Source organism: Polypterus senegalus, chromosome 9 (genome assembly GCF_016835505.1).
Source record: "Polypterus senegalus isolate Bchr_013 chromosome 9, ASM1683550v1, whole genome shotgun sequence".
Taxonomy (NCBI): domain Eukaryota; kingdom Metazoa; phylum Chordata; class Cladistia; order Polypteriformes; family Polypteridae; genus Polypterus; species Polypterus senegalus.
In genome coordinates, this window is record NC_053162.1 from 1,670,298 (window position 1) to 1,687,545 (window position 17,248).

Consider the following 17,248-nt stretch of genomic DNA (forward strand, 5'->3'; position numbering starts at 1 on the left):
CCACTTTGTGCAAGGTAGTAAGGCGCTTTTTCTATTTAAAGCCTTACCAGGTGCATTAGCAGCATCTCCTGGATCGGAGACACAAAAAATGAAAATAAGCAAAAGCTGCATATAGTAATAGAGCAGGATAGAGATCCACTAGTTCGAACTTGAGACTTTAAGAATCAATATAAAAAAAAAAAATCAATTAATTGGAAAAAGTGAAATTTTTACTCTTCTAGCAGGAAATGCCAGTTTCTTCACAAACTGAATAATGTTTTTAGCCAAATACGTCAGAACTGTGCGTCTTTTATACACATTTTGCATAGGAAGAGAAAACTGGCCTGACCGTCAGATGTGTTCTCCAGGTACAGAGGCTCTCAACGCTGTCCAGCTTGTCTCTGACTACAAGGCCGTCATATCCCTCTATCCTGTCACCGTTATATGTAACAAGTATTTGACATGGGGTTAAGTACAGAAACACAAACTTTAAAATAGTTTAATTTATTTATATGAGTTAAGGTGGGACAACGAAGGGGCTTTAAACTGTTACCAAACACACTGTGTTTCTGAAACGGCAATTAAATCGCATTGTGTTTATGTTTTTGTATTTTGTTTCAGTTTCTTATTTTATGGAAGGCAGAGAAGCCGCTCAAGTGCTAAATCGTTATAAAAACTCCATTGATCCCTCATTAAAGCGAGGTTACTGGAGCAGTGAAGAAGACGCGGTCAGTACTTCTTCTAATTCTTTTTTTTTTTTTGTAAATTTGAGAGTGGACCTAAAATGAATGACCAAAACTTTCCAAATCCTGTTTTTCCATATATATATATGAGTTATTAACAGTTTACACTAACTACCTGACTATTCATTTTCAATATTTTTGCAGCTTCTATTAAAAGCAGTGGCTAAATATGGTGCCCAAGACTGGTATAAGATTCGTTTGGAGGTCCCTGGACGGAATGTTTCACAGTGTAGAGATCGGTAAGAGCGAAGTGACAACAAAATCACTAATCAGAACAATTTGTTTGATGTGTTTTGCTTGACTGATTTCTTTCAATGATGCATTTCAAACTTTAGGAAGTTTTTCTTTATACTGAGAACCATAAACACATAGAGTAAGCTACCAAGTTGTTTTGTAGACAGTGGGACTTTCAAAACCTGACTTGATGTTGTTTTAGAAGATTTAAGTGGATAGAAATGGCAAGCTTTATTGGTCTGAATGCCCTGTTCTGGTCTTGATTGTTGTAATGTTCTAAACGGAGAGTAAATTCTGACATTCTAATCCTTGTCTTTCCTATCATATATACCAGGAAATCAAGACTGACCTGACACACACACACACACACACACACACACACAGTTGATTTCTGTTGAGATCAAAGACAATAAATCAAATGATAGAAATACACACTCAGCTGTCATGCTCTCAGATCACAAAGCAACGTAACGGCGATATTAACTGAAGAAAAATTAGAACACTCGAGACGAGAACAGGCCATTCAGCCCAACAAAGCTTGCCAGTCCTCTTCACTTATTTCTTCCAAGAAAACATCAAGTCGAGTTTTGAAAGTCTCTAACATCTTACTGTCCACCACACTACTTGGTCGCTTATTCCAAGTGTCTTTCGTTCTTTGTGTAAAGAATAACTTCCTAATGTTTGTGTGAAATTCACCCTTCACAAGTTTCCAGCTGTGTCCCCGTGTTCTTGATGAACTCATTTTAAAATAACAGTCTCGATCCACTGGACTGATTCCCTTCATCATTTTAAACCCTTCAGTCAGGTCACCTCTTAAACTGTAAAGGCTCAGCTGTTTTCATCTTTCTTCATAATTCAACCCCTGTAGCCCTGGAATTGGCCTAGTTGCTCTTCTCTGGACCTTCTCTTCTGCTGCTATGTCCTTTTTGTAGCCTGGAGACCAAAACTGCACCCTGGACTCCAGATTAAGCCTCACCAGCGTGTATAAAGACTTGAGCAGAACCTCCTGTGACTTGTACTCCACACGTCAAGGAGCTATATAACCTGACTTTCTGTTAGCCTTCGTAATGACTTCTGAACACTGACTGGTAGTCGATAGCTTAGAGTCCACTACGACTCCTAAATCCTTCTTGTAAGGTGGACTCACAATTTCCCTTTGGGTATTCAAAGCTAATATTTTTACTTCCTATGTGTAATGCATCTCTTCTGTCTCATTTTTATCTCTCACCCTTCTGATGCATTTTCTCATGCCCCAGTGATGTAGCTTTCACTTTCCTTCAAATATAGGGGAGTCAAAATTATGTTAACACTAATGGCTATGTATATACTCCAGTACAATTTTTATGGACAATTTATGTGCCCCATATGGTACGTGTGTTGAACATGATGGAGAACAGGTTGAGACATTCTTGTAAATCATCTTGCACATATAAAGTGCATTTTGTGAATAAATTGTTTCCGCCATTCAAATGTTAACATAATTTTGACTCACCCTGTAAATGTGATATATAATGGTGATCAACTGAGTATGGATATAAAATTTGAGCCGACACATCTCCTAGAAAGGCTCTTTGGTCCGAGTTTTTCAAAATCTGCACTCCCACTATAAACGTGAACTGCAATGTACCATTAAAACATCAGGGAGAGTGGTTGGGGTCCATACACATCCTAAAAAGATGAATCCACTCCTTTATGATCCTAGTCATATTCTAAACTGTACATTCTCTTTTAGCAGTGCGATGAGCAATACGATCATGGAAAGCTGAAACAAAATCAAGAGATAATCTGGATATGAATTGTAATGCATATTGTATTTAAGCAAGCAGTTTTATTTTTATTAAAAATACTAGCTACATTATCTGTTAAAGACGGGTAATAGATTAAATTAAAAACTAAACTTATCTGATACCTCTTGCCTTACAGTATGTGTACCCTCAGTGTTCTTCCTATTCCTTTCATTGGTATCCTAGTGTGTCTCAACCTCTCTTGCACTGGCATTCCCATAATACCTGCTTCTCACAGACATGTTGCTTTCCTGTCCACTTTTTGACTACCACCAATGGTAGACGGACCCCCGTTACCCACTGTGAAAATATCATTTTTATTCTTGCTAATATTTCCAGTCTTTGAAGCCGAGTCACAGTGTCCCTCCTATGCCTTTCCTTGACAGCCTCATGTGTGTCGACCTGTCACATTTAACTACGAAATTACAGTGACACTGACCAATGATGTTGCTCAAAGGAACACACACATAAACACATACACACATTTTTATATTGTTAGATGTTTCTTCACTGTTCTTTTTTGTTGTGTTTTTCTGTTTTAGAAAGCAGCAATATTTTAAAATTCCAAATTTAGTGATATTTCATTATCAGGTTAAGTGGCGTCTGCCTCCTAGGACACAGTTTGCCAGAATGTTCAATGTTGCTTAAAAATCCTTTTGGTTCGGTTTATTTGGATTGCTTTTCCTAATGTGGACTGTTTGCTTATGTGTGTGGGGTTGCAGGGTGGAGGAACGGCCAGTATAAAGTCTCCACTTTTTTGCTTCCATTCTCTTAGAAGTTAGCCATTTTAGATACAGTACTTGCTTGTGCAGATATTTATCAATGATTAGAAACTTTCTGTCCAAGTTGGTCTGAGCTATTTAGGTTTCGCTGAGAGGATCTCCATACATGTTTCCTTATCTCCATCAATGGTACTTTTGTCACACTTTTGAAGGTACTAAACTTGGTTGGTAGATTGTATTCCTTTCTTACCAAGTTCTTTGTATTTCTGATATTCTGATAATAAAAAACGTAACTGGAATTTTAGAGTGTAGTAACAGCTGTTCTGAGATGGACTCCTGACCTTGGTCTGAAAGAACAGGACACCATTGAAGGTTTGCTGTGCCGTAGTAAGGACTACTGCCTTGATGTTTTATGTATGAACACATATGATGCGTGTATCTTGTATGTCTCTTCTGAGCATTAAACCCAAACATGAACTTTGTTCAATTGGTGAGCAAAAATATTCTTTTGTTCTTTAATTTTAGATATATGGAATGTCTGAGTAATGAAGTAAAAAAGGGAAAATGGAGCCCTGAAGAAGAAACAAAGTTAATTGAGCTAACGGAAAAATACGGAGCTGGTAAGAAAGAATGTGATTTGATCTTCTGTTACTTAGATTTTAAAAAGTTCTCTCCAGTGTTAATAATAATAATTTCATAATAATAATTTGCATTTATATAGCACTTTTCTCACTACTCCGAGCACTCAGCAGTTGCACGTTAAGGGTGTCGCTCAAGGGCCCAACAGAGCAGAGTCCCTATTGGCATTTATGGGATTCGAACCGGCAACCTTCTGATTGCCAGTGCAGTTCCTTAGCCTCAGAGCCACCACTCCGCCTACACTCCATTGAACAGTTTTGCTTACACAATGCTTTAAGATGTATTTATTTACCAGATTGAAGGTTAATTCAGAAATGTCACTTGTTATCAACATTACACAATGTAATTAGCACACTAAATGATGTCTTTGTCTTTCTTTATAAAGATTAATCTGTTATGATGTTCTGGGTCAAGAATGGATCTGGTGCCAGTAACTATACTGACAGCTGTAGGAAAAAATCAGGAATGCTGAATAGGTACATTAAATAAATGAACACTGCATCTTCATCATAATTAGTTTCAGCCCTAATGATAATGAAAGATATCCTTGACATACCTTATCTGGCCAGAGGTTCATGGATACCTTTGTGAACTTATTGGACATCCCATTCCAAACCCATGGCTGTTAATATGGTGTTGGTCCCCTCTTTGTGGCCCTAACAGCCTCCACTCTTCTAATCACAAGATTCTGGAATGTTTTTCCTGGAATTTGTGCCCATTCAACCAAAAGAGGAATTGTCAGGTCAGGTACTGATGTTAGGTGAGAAGACCTGGCCTTGCTAATTCGTCCCATAAATGTTCAGTGCTCTGTGGAGGCCTCTTGAGTTTCCTCAGTGCCTTAATGGACCTGACTCTGTGTGCAGGGACACAGTCATGCTGGGATAGAAAAGGGCCTATGCCGCAAACTTGGAAGTGCACATTTGTCTGAAGTGTCTTTGTGTACTGCAGCATTAACAGTACCCTTTACTTGAACCAAGGGGTCTGGCCCAAAACCTAAAAAGTGGCCCCCTGACCATTTTTCCTGCTCTACCAAACTTTACTGTGCAGTCTAGAAGGTAGTGTTTTTTTTCTGGCATCTGCCAGATCCAAATTTGTCATCAGACTGCCAGATAGTGAAGACTGATTTGTGACACCAGAAAACACATTTTCACTACTTCAGGGTCCAATGGCAGCATGCTTTACACCACTTGACCTGCAATTGGCATTGAACATAGTAATTTTAGGCTTGTGAGCAGCTGCTCAGTCATAAAAGTCTTTCTGGAAGCTCCTGACGCACACTTGTCCTGAAGATGTTGCTTCCAGAGGCAGTTTGCACCACTGTGTGTTTGTGCATTGTTGGGCACCACATACTTGGTGGTCCTGTTCTGTGCGTTTGCTCTGTGTACCATTTTGTGGCTGAGCTTTTGTTACTCCTAGATACTGTCTAACTGACTGGGACAAATCAGAACAGAAATTTCACGTACTGACTTGTAGCAAAGGTGGCATTTTATGACACTGCCACATTTTAAGTCACTGAGCTCCTCCGTATGACCCGTTTGTCTGTTTAGATTGCATGGCTGTGTGCTACGTAGATTATATGCGTCTGTTAACATTGAAACACCTGAACTCAGTCATTTGGAGGGATGTCCACATAGTTGTGGCTTTATAGTGTATGTCTTGAAAGGAGAAAAGAAGGTAGGCAAATTGATAAAACTGTATTTGTCGCCAGGAAGAAATTTGGCTTTTTACAGAAGCTCATTCAATAAATAAACACACACACTATGACCTAATCACCTAGCAGAATGACTGAGAAGAAGGTCACAAGAACGACAGTCATAGCAAAGGTTTGGGGCAGCCACCTGTATAATGTTAACTGGCTGCAAAATTGGTTAATTTGAACAGACATGTTCACAGGTTTGAGTCCAAAACAGAACTGAATTGCTGCCTTAAAATGGCAGTTTTAAATACAAGCAGAGGAATTGATGTCATCAGGGGTGAAACCAGACGTGACATCATCGGTAGCACCGGAACTGGAAGTGACGTCATCGGTGGTGCCGGAACCAGGCGGGATTTCCTGGGAATGGCGTGTAAGGGATTGAGAGAGACAATTAGTGCCCCTCGCTGCCCCCTGGTCAGGCACAGAATTACTATTAGTAATTAGGCCCTTTAGTTATCTCGTAATCACATGTGTGTTTTGGGAGTAGGCGCTGATACAGTGCATTGCCGCACCCACCACATGACAGACCAACTCAGGATCCAGATTAGGACCTGAGTGCAGCCATGCAACGGGTGACACCTCAGCACCACACTGGTTCAGATGGAGTGGAACAGTGGGACGTTTTTTTATGGTGGCTGAAGTGCCAATTCTGCCACCAACCCCCAAGGTTTTTCCCTGTGTGTGTGTGACAACAGAAAACTTCTGACTTGAGGCATTAGGAAAGCAAATTGCTGATGGCATAAAGGAGTCCCGGTCGCATGTCTTGACTCTTCTGCTGAACAATTCATTGGCTGAAAGTCCACAGTGTTATTGTGTCAGAGATGTTGTGCAGCATTAATCATAATGGCACTCCGTTTCGTTTTCATTTTCTCCTTCGCTACGACCTCCAAGGGGGATCCAGAGTCCATCCCATAACTGAGCCTGATCTTTTTAATTAGCTTGTTGATTTGGTGGGCCTTTATTGAAGTGATGTTACCAGCCCAGTACACCATAGCGTAGAAGATCGCACTGCCCATCACAAAGTTGTAGAAAATGTGAAGGATGTCAGAACCCAAATTAAAGAAACACATCATCTTCTCTGTAGTGTCAAGTATACTCATGCTCCAATTTATGGCTGACCAAGTTGAAACCCTTCGTACTTGTGGCCAGTGTTCCCTCTTAATTTTTTTTTTTTTTTCCTTTTTTCATTGACAAGTGGGTATGAATAATAGATGAGCTGAAGTATCGATCGGTCACTTTGACAAACCAACAAATGAATGTTTTCCTCATGATGTGACAAACTTGGCTAAGCACCCAGATGTGAGCGACTAGTGGGAGCTGCTCCCATGGAGTTGTGTCACTTCCAAACTGCTGCATGGGAGGATGAGTGAATGTCACGATAACAGCAGAGTAGCTCTTTAAAAATGCTGCATGGGACCCTGACAAAAGGCTGCCAAGACTCTAATATCGATTTGGGCCAGCAGTAACAACAACATGTATTTCTAGAGCATGTTTTCATACAAATGATGGAGCTCAAAGTGCTTAACAAAATAAAATTAGGCAATACTCATTAACAAAGAATAAAGTAAGGTCCGACGGCCAGGGAGCACAAGTAGGTATCTGCACAAGTGACCTACACCACACCCGCAGAACCTCAAGCGCAAAACACTTTGTGAGTGACATACGTCCAAATGGCCCGTCCTGAATAGAGCCAGAAGTGAGCACAAGAGTCTATTTAGGTTGAAACTTGTAAGGAATTTGCTTTTCTTTGTTTTTTTTCTCTATGGTTTTATTAAAAGGAGGAGAAGAAAAAGGACGAAAGCAACAAACACAGCTTCATCTTTAAATCTGCTGTTTTAAAGTGTAAATTTCAGGTCTCACTCTACTAACCATTGTGCTCGGAGTTCTCAGATTCATAGTCCTTAACATTAAAAGTGCAGTGAATGTGACAAAATATAAATCTAATGTTCATAACACCAAGTGATGTTAGAACAGACTTTACAGACAATCAACCCCCTTCCCCTGCAGCTAGTAACCCACTTAATGGATAGAACTGAAGTAATTGTACTGTATATTCATTTATGGCCAGAAACACTTTGATAGCGCTGCCTTATTTAATCTACTATATATATAAAATCCTTAGCCTAAAAGTGCAACGATTTTGTGCAATGACTTTATGTCAGGTTTTTTGTCACGCTTTGAATCGGGCTTATTTTGAAACCTACATGTAACTGGTATCTTTCTTTTCAGAATTTATCACACTTTCATGTGATGTTGTTAGAGTTTCAGATTCTTATTTGTTTTTAAATTATAAACTAAAAAATATCAAGAAGTTACGTCCCGTGAGATTAGTCTTTGTGCCATGAGATTTAATCATGTCTGGGGCCGGAAATAAAAGACAAAGAGTAGAAGAGCTTCTGTACAGGCTTTTAAATGTTCAAAGCGCCATGCGAGATTCAGATCACGCTGCAGGACAGAGGAAGTAAAAAAAAAAAAACACACAACTGTATTTGTTTCCCATTGTATCACCGTTTAAGAGGGGGTTTTGGAGAAGCAAGCGCATCTCCTTGGTGTGTGTGGAGCCCCCCTCTTCACAACGTGAGCGGCAGAGACGAGTTGTGGCTGGTGTGTAGTGCAGGCTGGGGAGGTTGGCGAGTAAAGCGAGCAGGTGGCGAACCCCCTAGTGTTTCCATAATTTCCTGAAGTTGGAAATATCAAACTGTGAACAAATGAAAAAGTGAAATACTTCCTGGTAATAAACCTAAGTGTTCAATTAAGTATGGGAACTTCAAGTCCAAAAAGAACTGCACTTTCAGAGTGTCATATTTTAATTCTTGCTTGCTTCTTCTGTGTGGTCAGGCAGACTTTAAAACACCACTCTAACATTTCAAAATAAGCTTTGGATGTCTCATGGTCACATGACCTACAATACTGTGTGTTTCCCGCTGAAAAGGTGCTGTGATGCTTTTGAAAAATTATTTGCTTTCTGTTTTTAGGCCGCTGGTCTAAAATAGCTGCTGAACTTCAAAATCGTACAGATGGTCAGTGTTTACGCAAGTGGTGCAACCTAACAAAGCAAAAGGTAAGAGTTGTTGACAGCATGAGAACACATTACACCTTTTAGAAGAGGATACAAAAGATACTTTGCTTTGTGTTGAGTTCTAATCAAGGTTATTATAGTTTTGCCTTTTTATATTAGTTTTTATTTCTATATATTTTCTGACCTTACTTGGAAATTCAGTTTAGTTTTAGTTTTCCTTCATCGTGCATTTTTAGTTTTAGTTTAGTTTTTATTTTACAAAGACATTCTGTTTTATTTTTATATATATATATATTAGTATTCATTTTAGTAATTATAGTACAGTTAAAGTTATTGTGGAGTATAGTTTTTGTGTCACAATGAGACAGAACTGTGCACTTAACGAGTTTGGATATACAGTGGAACCTCGGTTCACGACCATAATTCATTCCAAAACTCTGGTCGTAACCTGATTTGGTCCCCATAGGATTGTATGTAAATGCAATTAATCCGTTCTAGACCATATGAACTGTATGTAAATATATATATATATATATATATATATATATATATATATATATATATATATATATTTAAGCACAAATATAGTTAATTATACCATAGAATGCACAGTGTAATAGTAAACTAAATGTAAAAACATTAAATAACACTGCAAGAGTTTGCGCTGTAGCACTATGAACCACTCACTAAAACCACTTTTTTTTTAATGAGTTTTAAGCACAGGGAAAAAAAATTAACATTTGAAAAATCCATAATTTAATAAACCACCAAGAAAAGTAATATTGCAACAATACACGCTACGAACCGATTGCTTTAAACAGAAGTGAAGTGGAGGTTAAAATCCAATAGAAAAAAGTCTTCATTAAATACAACGAGGTTAAAACAATGCTCAACTCTGTCTCTTCAAAAACAAGCCCGGTGCATTCTTTAACTGCCATCTTGGCCTTATGTGTCCAGCCGTGTCTCTTGCTCGCTCACTCACTTGCTGCACAGGGAGAGACTGAACACGTGCGGAAATCATCGGTGCGCACAAACCGAAAGGAAAACTGGCTTGTTCGTATACCAAGTGTGTGATCGTGAACAGATGCAAAAGTTTGGCGAACCTTTTGGTCGTAAACTGATTTGTACGTGTTCCGAGACGTTTGTGAACTGAGGTTCCACTGTAATATGAGTTTAATGTTAGTGGAAGCTTACTACACTACACGACACACTTTATTATTTGGTTTTATTTTTGTCTAATAAAAACAAGCATAATCAAAACCAGAGACTGAATATGAACAATTTCACACAATTTAATAATTTTTTTTATATTTTTTATGTCATTTGTGCTGAACAAATCTGTGCTGACTGTTGGCACTTTTTTTTCCTTTTATTGCCATGAATGGGCCAGTTTGTAATGAAATTTAGGTGAAATTTAAGGTGTGAGGGTTTTTTACTCTAAATGTCTATAGCACACAACATATCCTGCTCCAACGACAAAGTGCTTATAATGAATGTCTTCAATATTGCATTCAAAAATTTGAAACACTGGGCTGTGTTATTTTCTACCAGCCATATTGATCTCTGATTCCATCTCAGGCACAAACAATTTATAGACAGAATTATTACAAAAGTGAAGTTGATTAAATCGGACTCTGCAGCTGCATGAATAAAAATAAATCGAGTATGTGTTCAGGTAAAGTACCACTTCCAGTTGATGGATTTGGCCTAAAAGTTAATAGAGAGCTACAATTTTGGTTTAACAACCACATGCCAAATTTCATCCATCTAGTTGCGTTTTTAAATTACCGTGTTTACACACGGGCATAATTCCAAAAAAACAGTATTTTCAGACTTGGGTAGGTCTAAAACATCAAAATTCATCAAAATCTCGAGGTCAAATTTTTTTCGTGATTATACCTTCTCTATACTTCATATAGAGAAGTAGAGGTGAATTGCAGGTGAATTACTGTCAACTAAAAGCAGGCACCTGAGAAATAAACTGAAACGTTGCTCACTTGTGAAGTTTTTGTTGACCACCACATTCCAGTTTCAGGCGTTTGAATTACAACTTGATATACAACAAGAGCAAAGAAAGGCGGCACATAAATCGTTTTCCATTTCACATGCTTTCCCCGCATATTCAGCTTGCTCTGTAACCGCAAATGCTGTGTGAACATCCGCCGTTCACTGGATGAGTATATGTGGGCGGCTCATGGTGAATGACTTTCAGTTTTAGAGTTTAAACGTTATAAGGATTAAAAACTAACAGCAAGAATAGTCATTCAAAAACGAAAACTAAAATTATTTTAGTAAATTATTTTATTTCAGTTAGTCTTTCCAGCTACTTTAATAGTTTTGTTTAATTTTTGTTTATCATTTCAGTTTTGTTAATTATTTTATTTTACGAAAATGTTTTTTAATAATAGTTTCAGTTTTGATTTTAGTTTTCGTTAACTATAATAACCTTGGTTCTAATAGTCCGAAGACAAAGCCCATTTGATATGCTTTTTTTTTATGAGAATCTAGTTAGGTCACATTATAATGCTGGGGTCTAGGGTAACTGCTTATCTTTGTATTTTAACTATCCACTTAAGAAATCTAAGTAATCAACGTAGACTTCATGTTTTTTATTTGATATGTGGGTTGTCCATTTGGTGTAATATAATAATACGCACCTGATCCCCTCTCCCCTCTAGTGGCCTTTTCCTCTTGGCATCACAGTTTAAACTGAACTCTCTCTTAGGGTTTACTGACACTAGGCATGTTTGCTCCGTACCGTGCCCAAGTGCAGTTGTCTCCTCTCCCTGCTCCCCCTCTGGTCTGCACTCACACTCTGCTTAACGTTCTGGACCCGGACCCACCTTCGTCATGACCATGTGACTTGGTGTTAAAGCCAAAACAAGATCCGAACACTGAGTGAGAGCGTGCATGTCAAAATGATTTGACGTATTTTGTGGTGGTTTTGGAGTCATGCAGGGAAGGATAATGCTGTACCCTCTTACAGACTTGAGTGTGCAGTGCAGCATTTTGATGTTAATCGTGCTGCATGTATGAGAAGATTTTCATGGAGACACGTATGTGCACACACGTTCATGTGTAAGGTGGGAATCAAAACCTGTTTTTAACTCAAGTGGTAATTAAATGAAATAAGAATTGCACTATTTGTCTTGACAGACGTCACGTCTGTTTTCTGTGCTTCCATGCTACTGAACCGTGCCCAGTCTCGCCTCTTCCAAATGGGCCAGGGCACAGTATAGTTGGCGATCACACTAGTCAAACAAATTAGACTTTGCGTGATTACATGTGGGCAAATGTGCTCGGGCACAGAATGAATTGCCAGTGTGAGTTCACCGTTACATTGTAAGTGTTTTGCAAGGACAGTGCGCCGGTGGGCTCTTCCACACTTGACTGGTTTAGCAACTGCAGCCTAATAGTGTGTAGGCTTTTGTTTCCCTACTTGTGTGTCCATTTAGTGTTATTTTCACTCAACCATTGCCAACCACACAAAGGTGTAGTCATTAGCGTTACAGCTATAAGCCTTGTTCACATGGCCAGAGCAGCAGCAAGAAAGTCGCTACCACACTGCTGTTGCTGGCATAAAATGTTGGACAACAGAAAAGGCCAATAACACCAATTTTCTTATTTTTAGACCCTTATTTGGTATTTTTATAATTTTTTGATTTTTTTGACCCCCCTTCTACATGTTTTGCCTATTTTTTAAAATTGTCTTCCTAATTCTAGAAACTGGACAGATACACAGACACTTGTCCTTTTAATTTAGGCGTACATTTAGAGCACATGTAGATAAAGTGACTGCTTTCGGTTTCATGTTGAGGGTAATCTTACGGTGAAGTCCAATGCTTTCTCCACACTGCCTGCCAAAAACCGCAAGTAAAACCACAAGAATGTTAGAAGTATACTGTGTGGCCATCAGTAATTTAGCCATAGTTTGACTGTCTTTTGAAATCCCTTGCCAGACTCACAGGCATCCAGAAACTTCTTTCTGAGGGCCTTATTGACCACTTTTAATCTTGGCGTGATGACACCTTGCATGTCAATAGCAAAGAGAACACCAGGCCTGAGATATCTACAGGCCCACCTGCGTACTCCCTAAAGAGGTTCCAGTTTTTGATAGATTTTGAAGGCGTAATCGTTATAGGGATGGACTTCCTTTTTCCACGTGACAGACCTTCCTTTTTGCTAATTTAGGTTATCCACATCATGTCAGTTTTATGTGTTGTAGAAAGTCCAGCCCCGATACACAAGTCCAAAAAAACACTTTTTCTTTTTTTTCTTTGCCCTTTTCACAGCACCGTGCCCCAAATCCCCAACAGCACTATTGCTCAGTCCCTTCTTTATTTCTCTGTTCTTCACACAAGCTCTGTCCTCCACCTCCTGACTCCGGCTCTCAGAATGGAGTGAGGCGACACCTTTTATATAATACAATACAATAGAATCTATTTTTGTATAGCCTAAAATCACACAAGAAGTGCCGCAATGGGCTTTAACAGGCCCTGCCTCTTGACAGCCCCCCAGCCTCGACTCTCTAAGAAGACAAGAAAAAACTCCAAAAAAAAAGCCTTGTAGAGAAAAAATGGAAGAAACCTCAGGAAAAGCAATTCAAAGAGAGACCCCTTACCAGGTAGGTTGGGTGTGCAGTGGGTGTCAACAAGAAGGGGGTCAATACAATAAAATACAATACACAGAAGAGAACAAATCCTCAATACAGTATAAAAATAAAAATTTATAAGTATGGAGCAGAATTTTAATAGAAGATGATATCCCATAATAGGATTTGGATTTGTTCAGAGTCCTGGAGACCTCAGCCATCAAGCTGCTTCCCCCAGTTGGCCATTCCACAGCTGAGTCAGCGCTGGGCCAGCCAATCCGATGACAGGACCCCTTAACCTGATGATTCCTGCGATCCTCCATCAGAGATGACTTTACCTTAGGCAGGCAAAACAACATGGCAGGTGGGCCGTGTTCATCAAGTGCCACATTTGAGTACCAAGAAGAAAAATTTGGGTTTTACAGTTCACCCAGATGTACTCCAGGTACTCCCTGATGATCTTCCAGGCAGCACTTCCTGGTGTGGTGCAAGTGCTGCAGTCCAGAGCTCTGGGATCGTCCAGGCGCCCCCTTGGCGTTGGCCCCTGTGTAAACCGAGGGAGCTACCCTCTCGTGTCCCGGGGAAGGTATTGCCTCTCTTCTGGTCCTTCCATCTGCCAGGCTTCCCCATGCCGTCTGCCACAGTGACATTTGTTCAAGTCAATCATTGTTATCTGTCGGAATGGTTTTCATGAAGATCAAATGTTTGCCTGTCCAGATAAGTTGAAAAAGTGAATATTTTCCATGGGGTGTACTTACTTTTTCACATGACCGTACAGTAAGTTTAATGTACAGAATAATATTGTACTTCCATGGCATATCTGTGATAACAACTGGAACAATTTGTAAAGTATTGGGTAAAAGGAACAACAGGAAACTAACTGGCTTACATTCCCTTTTCCGTTCCTTTGCTGCTCTTTTTCTGTGTTAATACTGTCCTCGTGAATTGAACTTTTTATCCATTTTTCCATGTGACTTGCTTTTTGCAGTTAAGTCTCATTTATTTCTGTTTTTTTAAGTAATTGGCATTCAAAAATGTCACATAAAACACTAACTTGCGTTGTCAAACGGTCAATTTTAATCTTGGTTATTGTGTTAAAGTGAAAGAGCTGTTGACTACAAGATGTCTCACAATATGTTAACTTCTATTTCAGAAAAGTAAAAAGAAAGTGTCTGGAAGAAAAAGACACAAAAAGGAGCAAAGAAAAGGCAATGAGAAAAGGAAAAAAAGCGGCAAAAGAGCTCCATCCAGAGACGTACATTCTTCAAGCTCTGAGTCAGAACAGTTAACTGAAATAGTCAGTGAAGAAGTAAACACCGGAGAGTGATGAAGAGGACGATGATTACACAATCACCAGTATCGACTCCTGGATTCCTGTTGTCTTAAGAAACACCAGAACATCATCTAATGTAAGGTCTCGGTGTTCAGTCACTTCCAAAGTTGGAGCCAACTCTGCACAACCTTCACAGGATCCCAAATCGAGGGCCCAACCAGTCAGTGGTACAGACTTGAATGATCCTGTCCCAGAACGCAATATTGTTGTGAAAAATAACTGGTCTGGCCATTCTCGTTTCTTTGACACAATCTCCTCTGCCAAAGCAGTTGAAGAGGTAATAAGATGTTATATCTATGTTACAAAAAGAAACTGCTTCATAGTTCTTTAGTGGAGGCAAAGCTCAGTTTTGATTTGTTTTAGAAAAACACCAACTTAAATACTTAACTTTTATAAAGTTAAATGTGAGTTGGGGGTTTGGAGGGTTTCTGTGGCAGTAGATTTGGGTGTTACCTTACAGCTCCCGGGTCTGGGCACTGTCTGTGCAGATATTCTCAACTCAGGTTATCACCTACATGAAGTCGAAAGTGAACGTGGAGTGGTGGCTCTGAGGCTAGAGATCTGCACTGGTAATCGGAAGGTTGCCGGTTCGAATCCTGTAAATGGCAAAAGGGACTCTGCTCTGTTGGGCCCTTAACCTGCAATTGCTGAGCGCTTTGAGAAGTAAGAAAAGCGCTATATAAATGCAAAGAATTATTATTAACTTTATTGTCATTTCAACCATATACAAGTATACAGACAGACGAAATTGCGAAGCTCAGGGTCCACAGAGTAACAACATGACGTGCAAGTAATAAATTAAAAATTACATTTTAAAATTAAAACTCAAACAAGACAAGATATTGTGCAAAGACAAGACAAAGAAGTAGCAGCAATATTAAAACATTAGAACACTCTAGACGAGAACAGGCTATTCAGCCCAACAAAGCTCGCCTGTCCTATTCACTTATTTTATTGACGTGTAGTTACCAACATAAACTTTGATGCATGGTAGTTAAGTGCAGTTAAGTACAATCGCCAACTGCGTGTGGGCTGCTCAGATGGCCTTCACTACTGAAGTCGGAAGATTGACTGGATGCATGGATTTGAATTTGACTCTTGAATGACTCTTGTCATTTTTTTTTGTGCTAAAGTCAGGAAAAAAACTCTTGCAGGTAAACCTAAATGAAGTGAGAAAGATGCTGAGACCCAAAACGGCACATCCACGGAGAAAGGTAGGACGGAATATCTTCTTCTTTTTTTAAATGTAGCAATTTATACAAGTAAATTCTTTGAACTGTATAGCATGTTATGTATGTCACAAAGGTTTGTGTTTGTTTGATGTTTCTGTTAACTTAACTCTTTTAGGGCGGATGTCAACTTTTGTCAACATGAAGGGTTGAGGGCAAATATAAACTAAAGTCAACATTCAGGGGCAGAAGGTGAAAAAATCTGTAAACCTCGATAAAACACGGCATTATATTATAGGTGGACTGTCCTTGCTAGAAAGACGGTTAGAGTCGTTGACTTGACGTTGAATCTTTGCGTGTGTGTGAGTAGCGTTAGAGTAAATGTCAGTGTCTAGAATGGCACCAACATCAGGCAAGAGAGCGAAGTGAATGCGCAAAGCAAAACACTCCATGCTTATTATTTATTTATTTATTTATTGTGTATTTTTGCCGAATCAGACTCTGACTCATTGAAATCTAATTTTGATACATAAACCTGCATTAACTAATCGGACCCCAGCTGATGCGCCTACACATACAATTACACAGACACTTCCCGAACTCCAATTTTGATGCACGAGAGTTAGAAATCGAAAATGAAAGACAGGTACCTGCATCAGCTGATCGTAGTGCAGAACACGCTGGTGCAGCTGACGCTCCTACAGCCCCGTTCACCCTGGGAGAACTAGACAAACATATATGGTAGGTGCGTCAACTGGACTTCAAACCACATGTTATGCCAGTGGACACTACGGATCACCAGCCACTCCGCTCCTTCAAGCTGCTGTTGTGCAGAAATCGCCTTTCAGCTTATGAGTGATGAGACCAGCAGGTATGTAATAAGTGTGTCAATGTACACACACCGTAGTGGCTCAGGGGACATCTGCCATCAGTATGTTATATTGATTTATGTGTGAAACCATAGCTTGTGAGTTTTCTGGAAAAAATATTGAGCCCTGGCACAGAAGGGAAACAAAATAATTAGCCCCAAAAGAGTTAATAAAACAAGAGAAAGCATGAAATCAAAATGGCGCAGATTTTTACTGACAAAGGTGAGTTAAATGGCTGGCTTTTCTGGTACATGATTGATCATATTACAGAACTTGACATTTAATATTGATTTATATTTAGATAGACAGCAGACTTTATTAATCGCAATGGAAATTGCAGAGTTACAGTAGCAGACAAAAAAAGCACAAATATACGTATAACAGGAATTATAATAATCCTAGGTATGCTAACAAAGCACACAGATGACGTGAATTAGCCTGACATGAATAATATGAATTAGAATTGGTGA

The 17,248-nt window shown here is 39.3% G+C and overlaps 1 protein-coding gene across 1 annotated transcript in view; it reads left to right on the plus strand.

The window, feature by feature from the left end:
* snapc4 (small nuclear RNA activating complex, polypeptide 4) overlaps window positions 1–17,248 on the plus strand; it is a 96,093-nt gene that overhangs the window by 52,171 nt on the left and 26,674 nt on the right. The window contains 7 exon segments of the mRNA XM_039762592.1: window positions 601–707; window positions 867–961; window positions 3,988–4,082; window positions 8,773–8,858; window positions 14,561–14,728; window positions 14,730–15,017; window positions 15,874–15,954. Of these exon segments, the coding sequence (XP_039618526.1) occupies window positions 601–707; window positions 867–961; window positions 3,988–4,082; window positions 8,773–8,858; window positions 14,561–14,728; window positions 14,730–15,017; window positions 15,874–15,954 (920 nt within the window).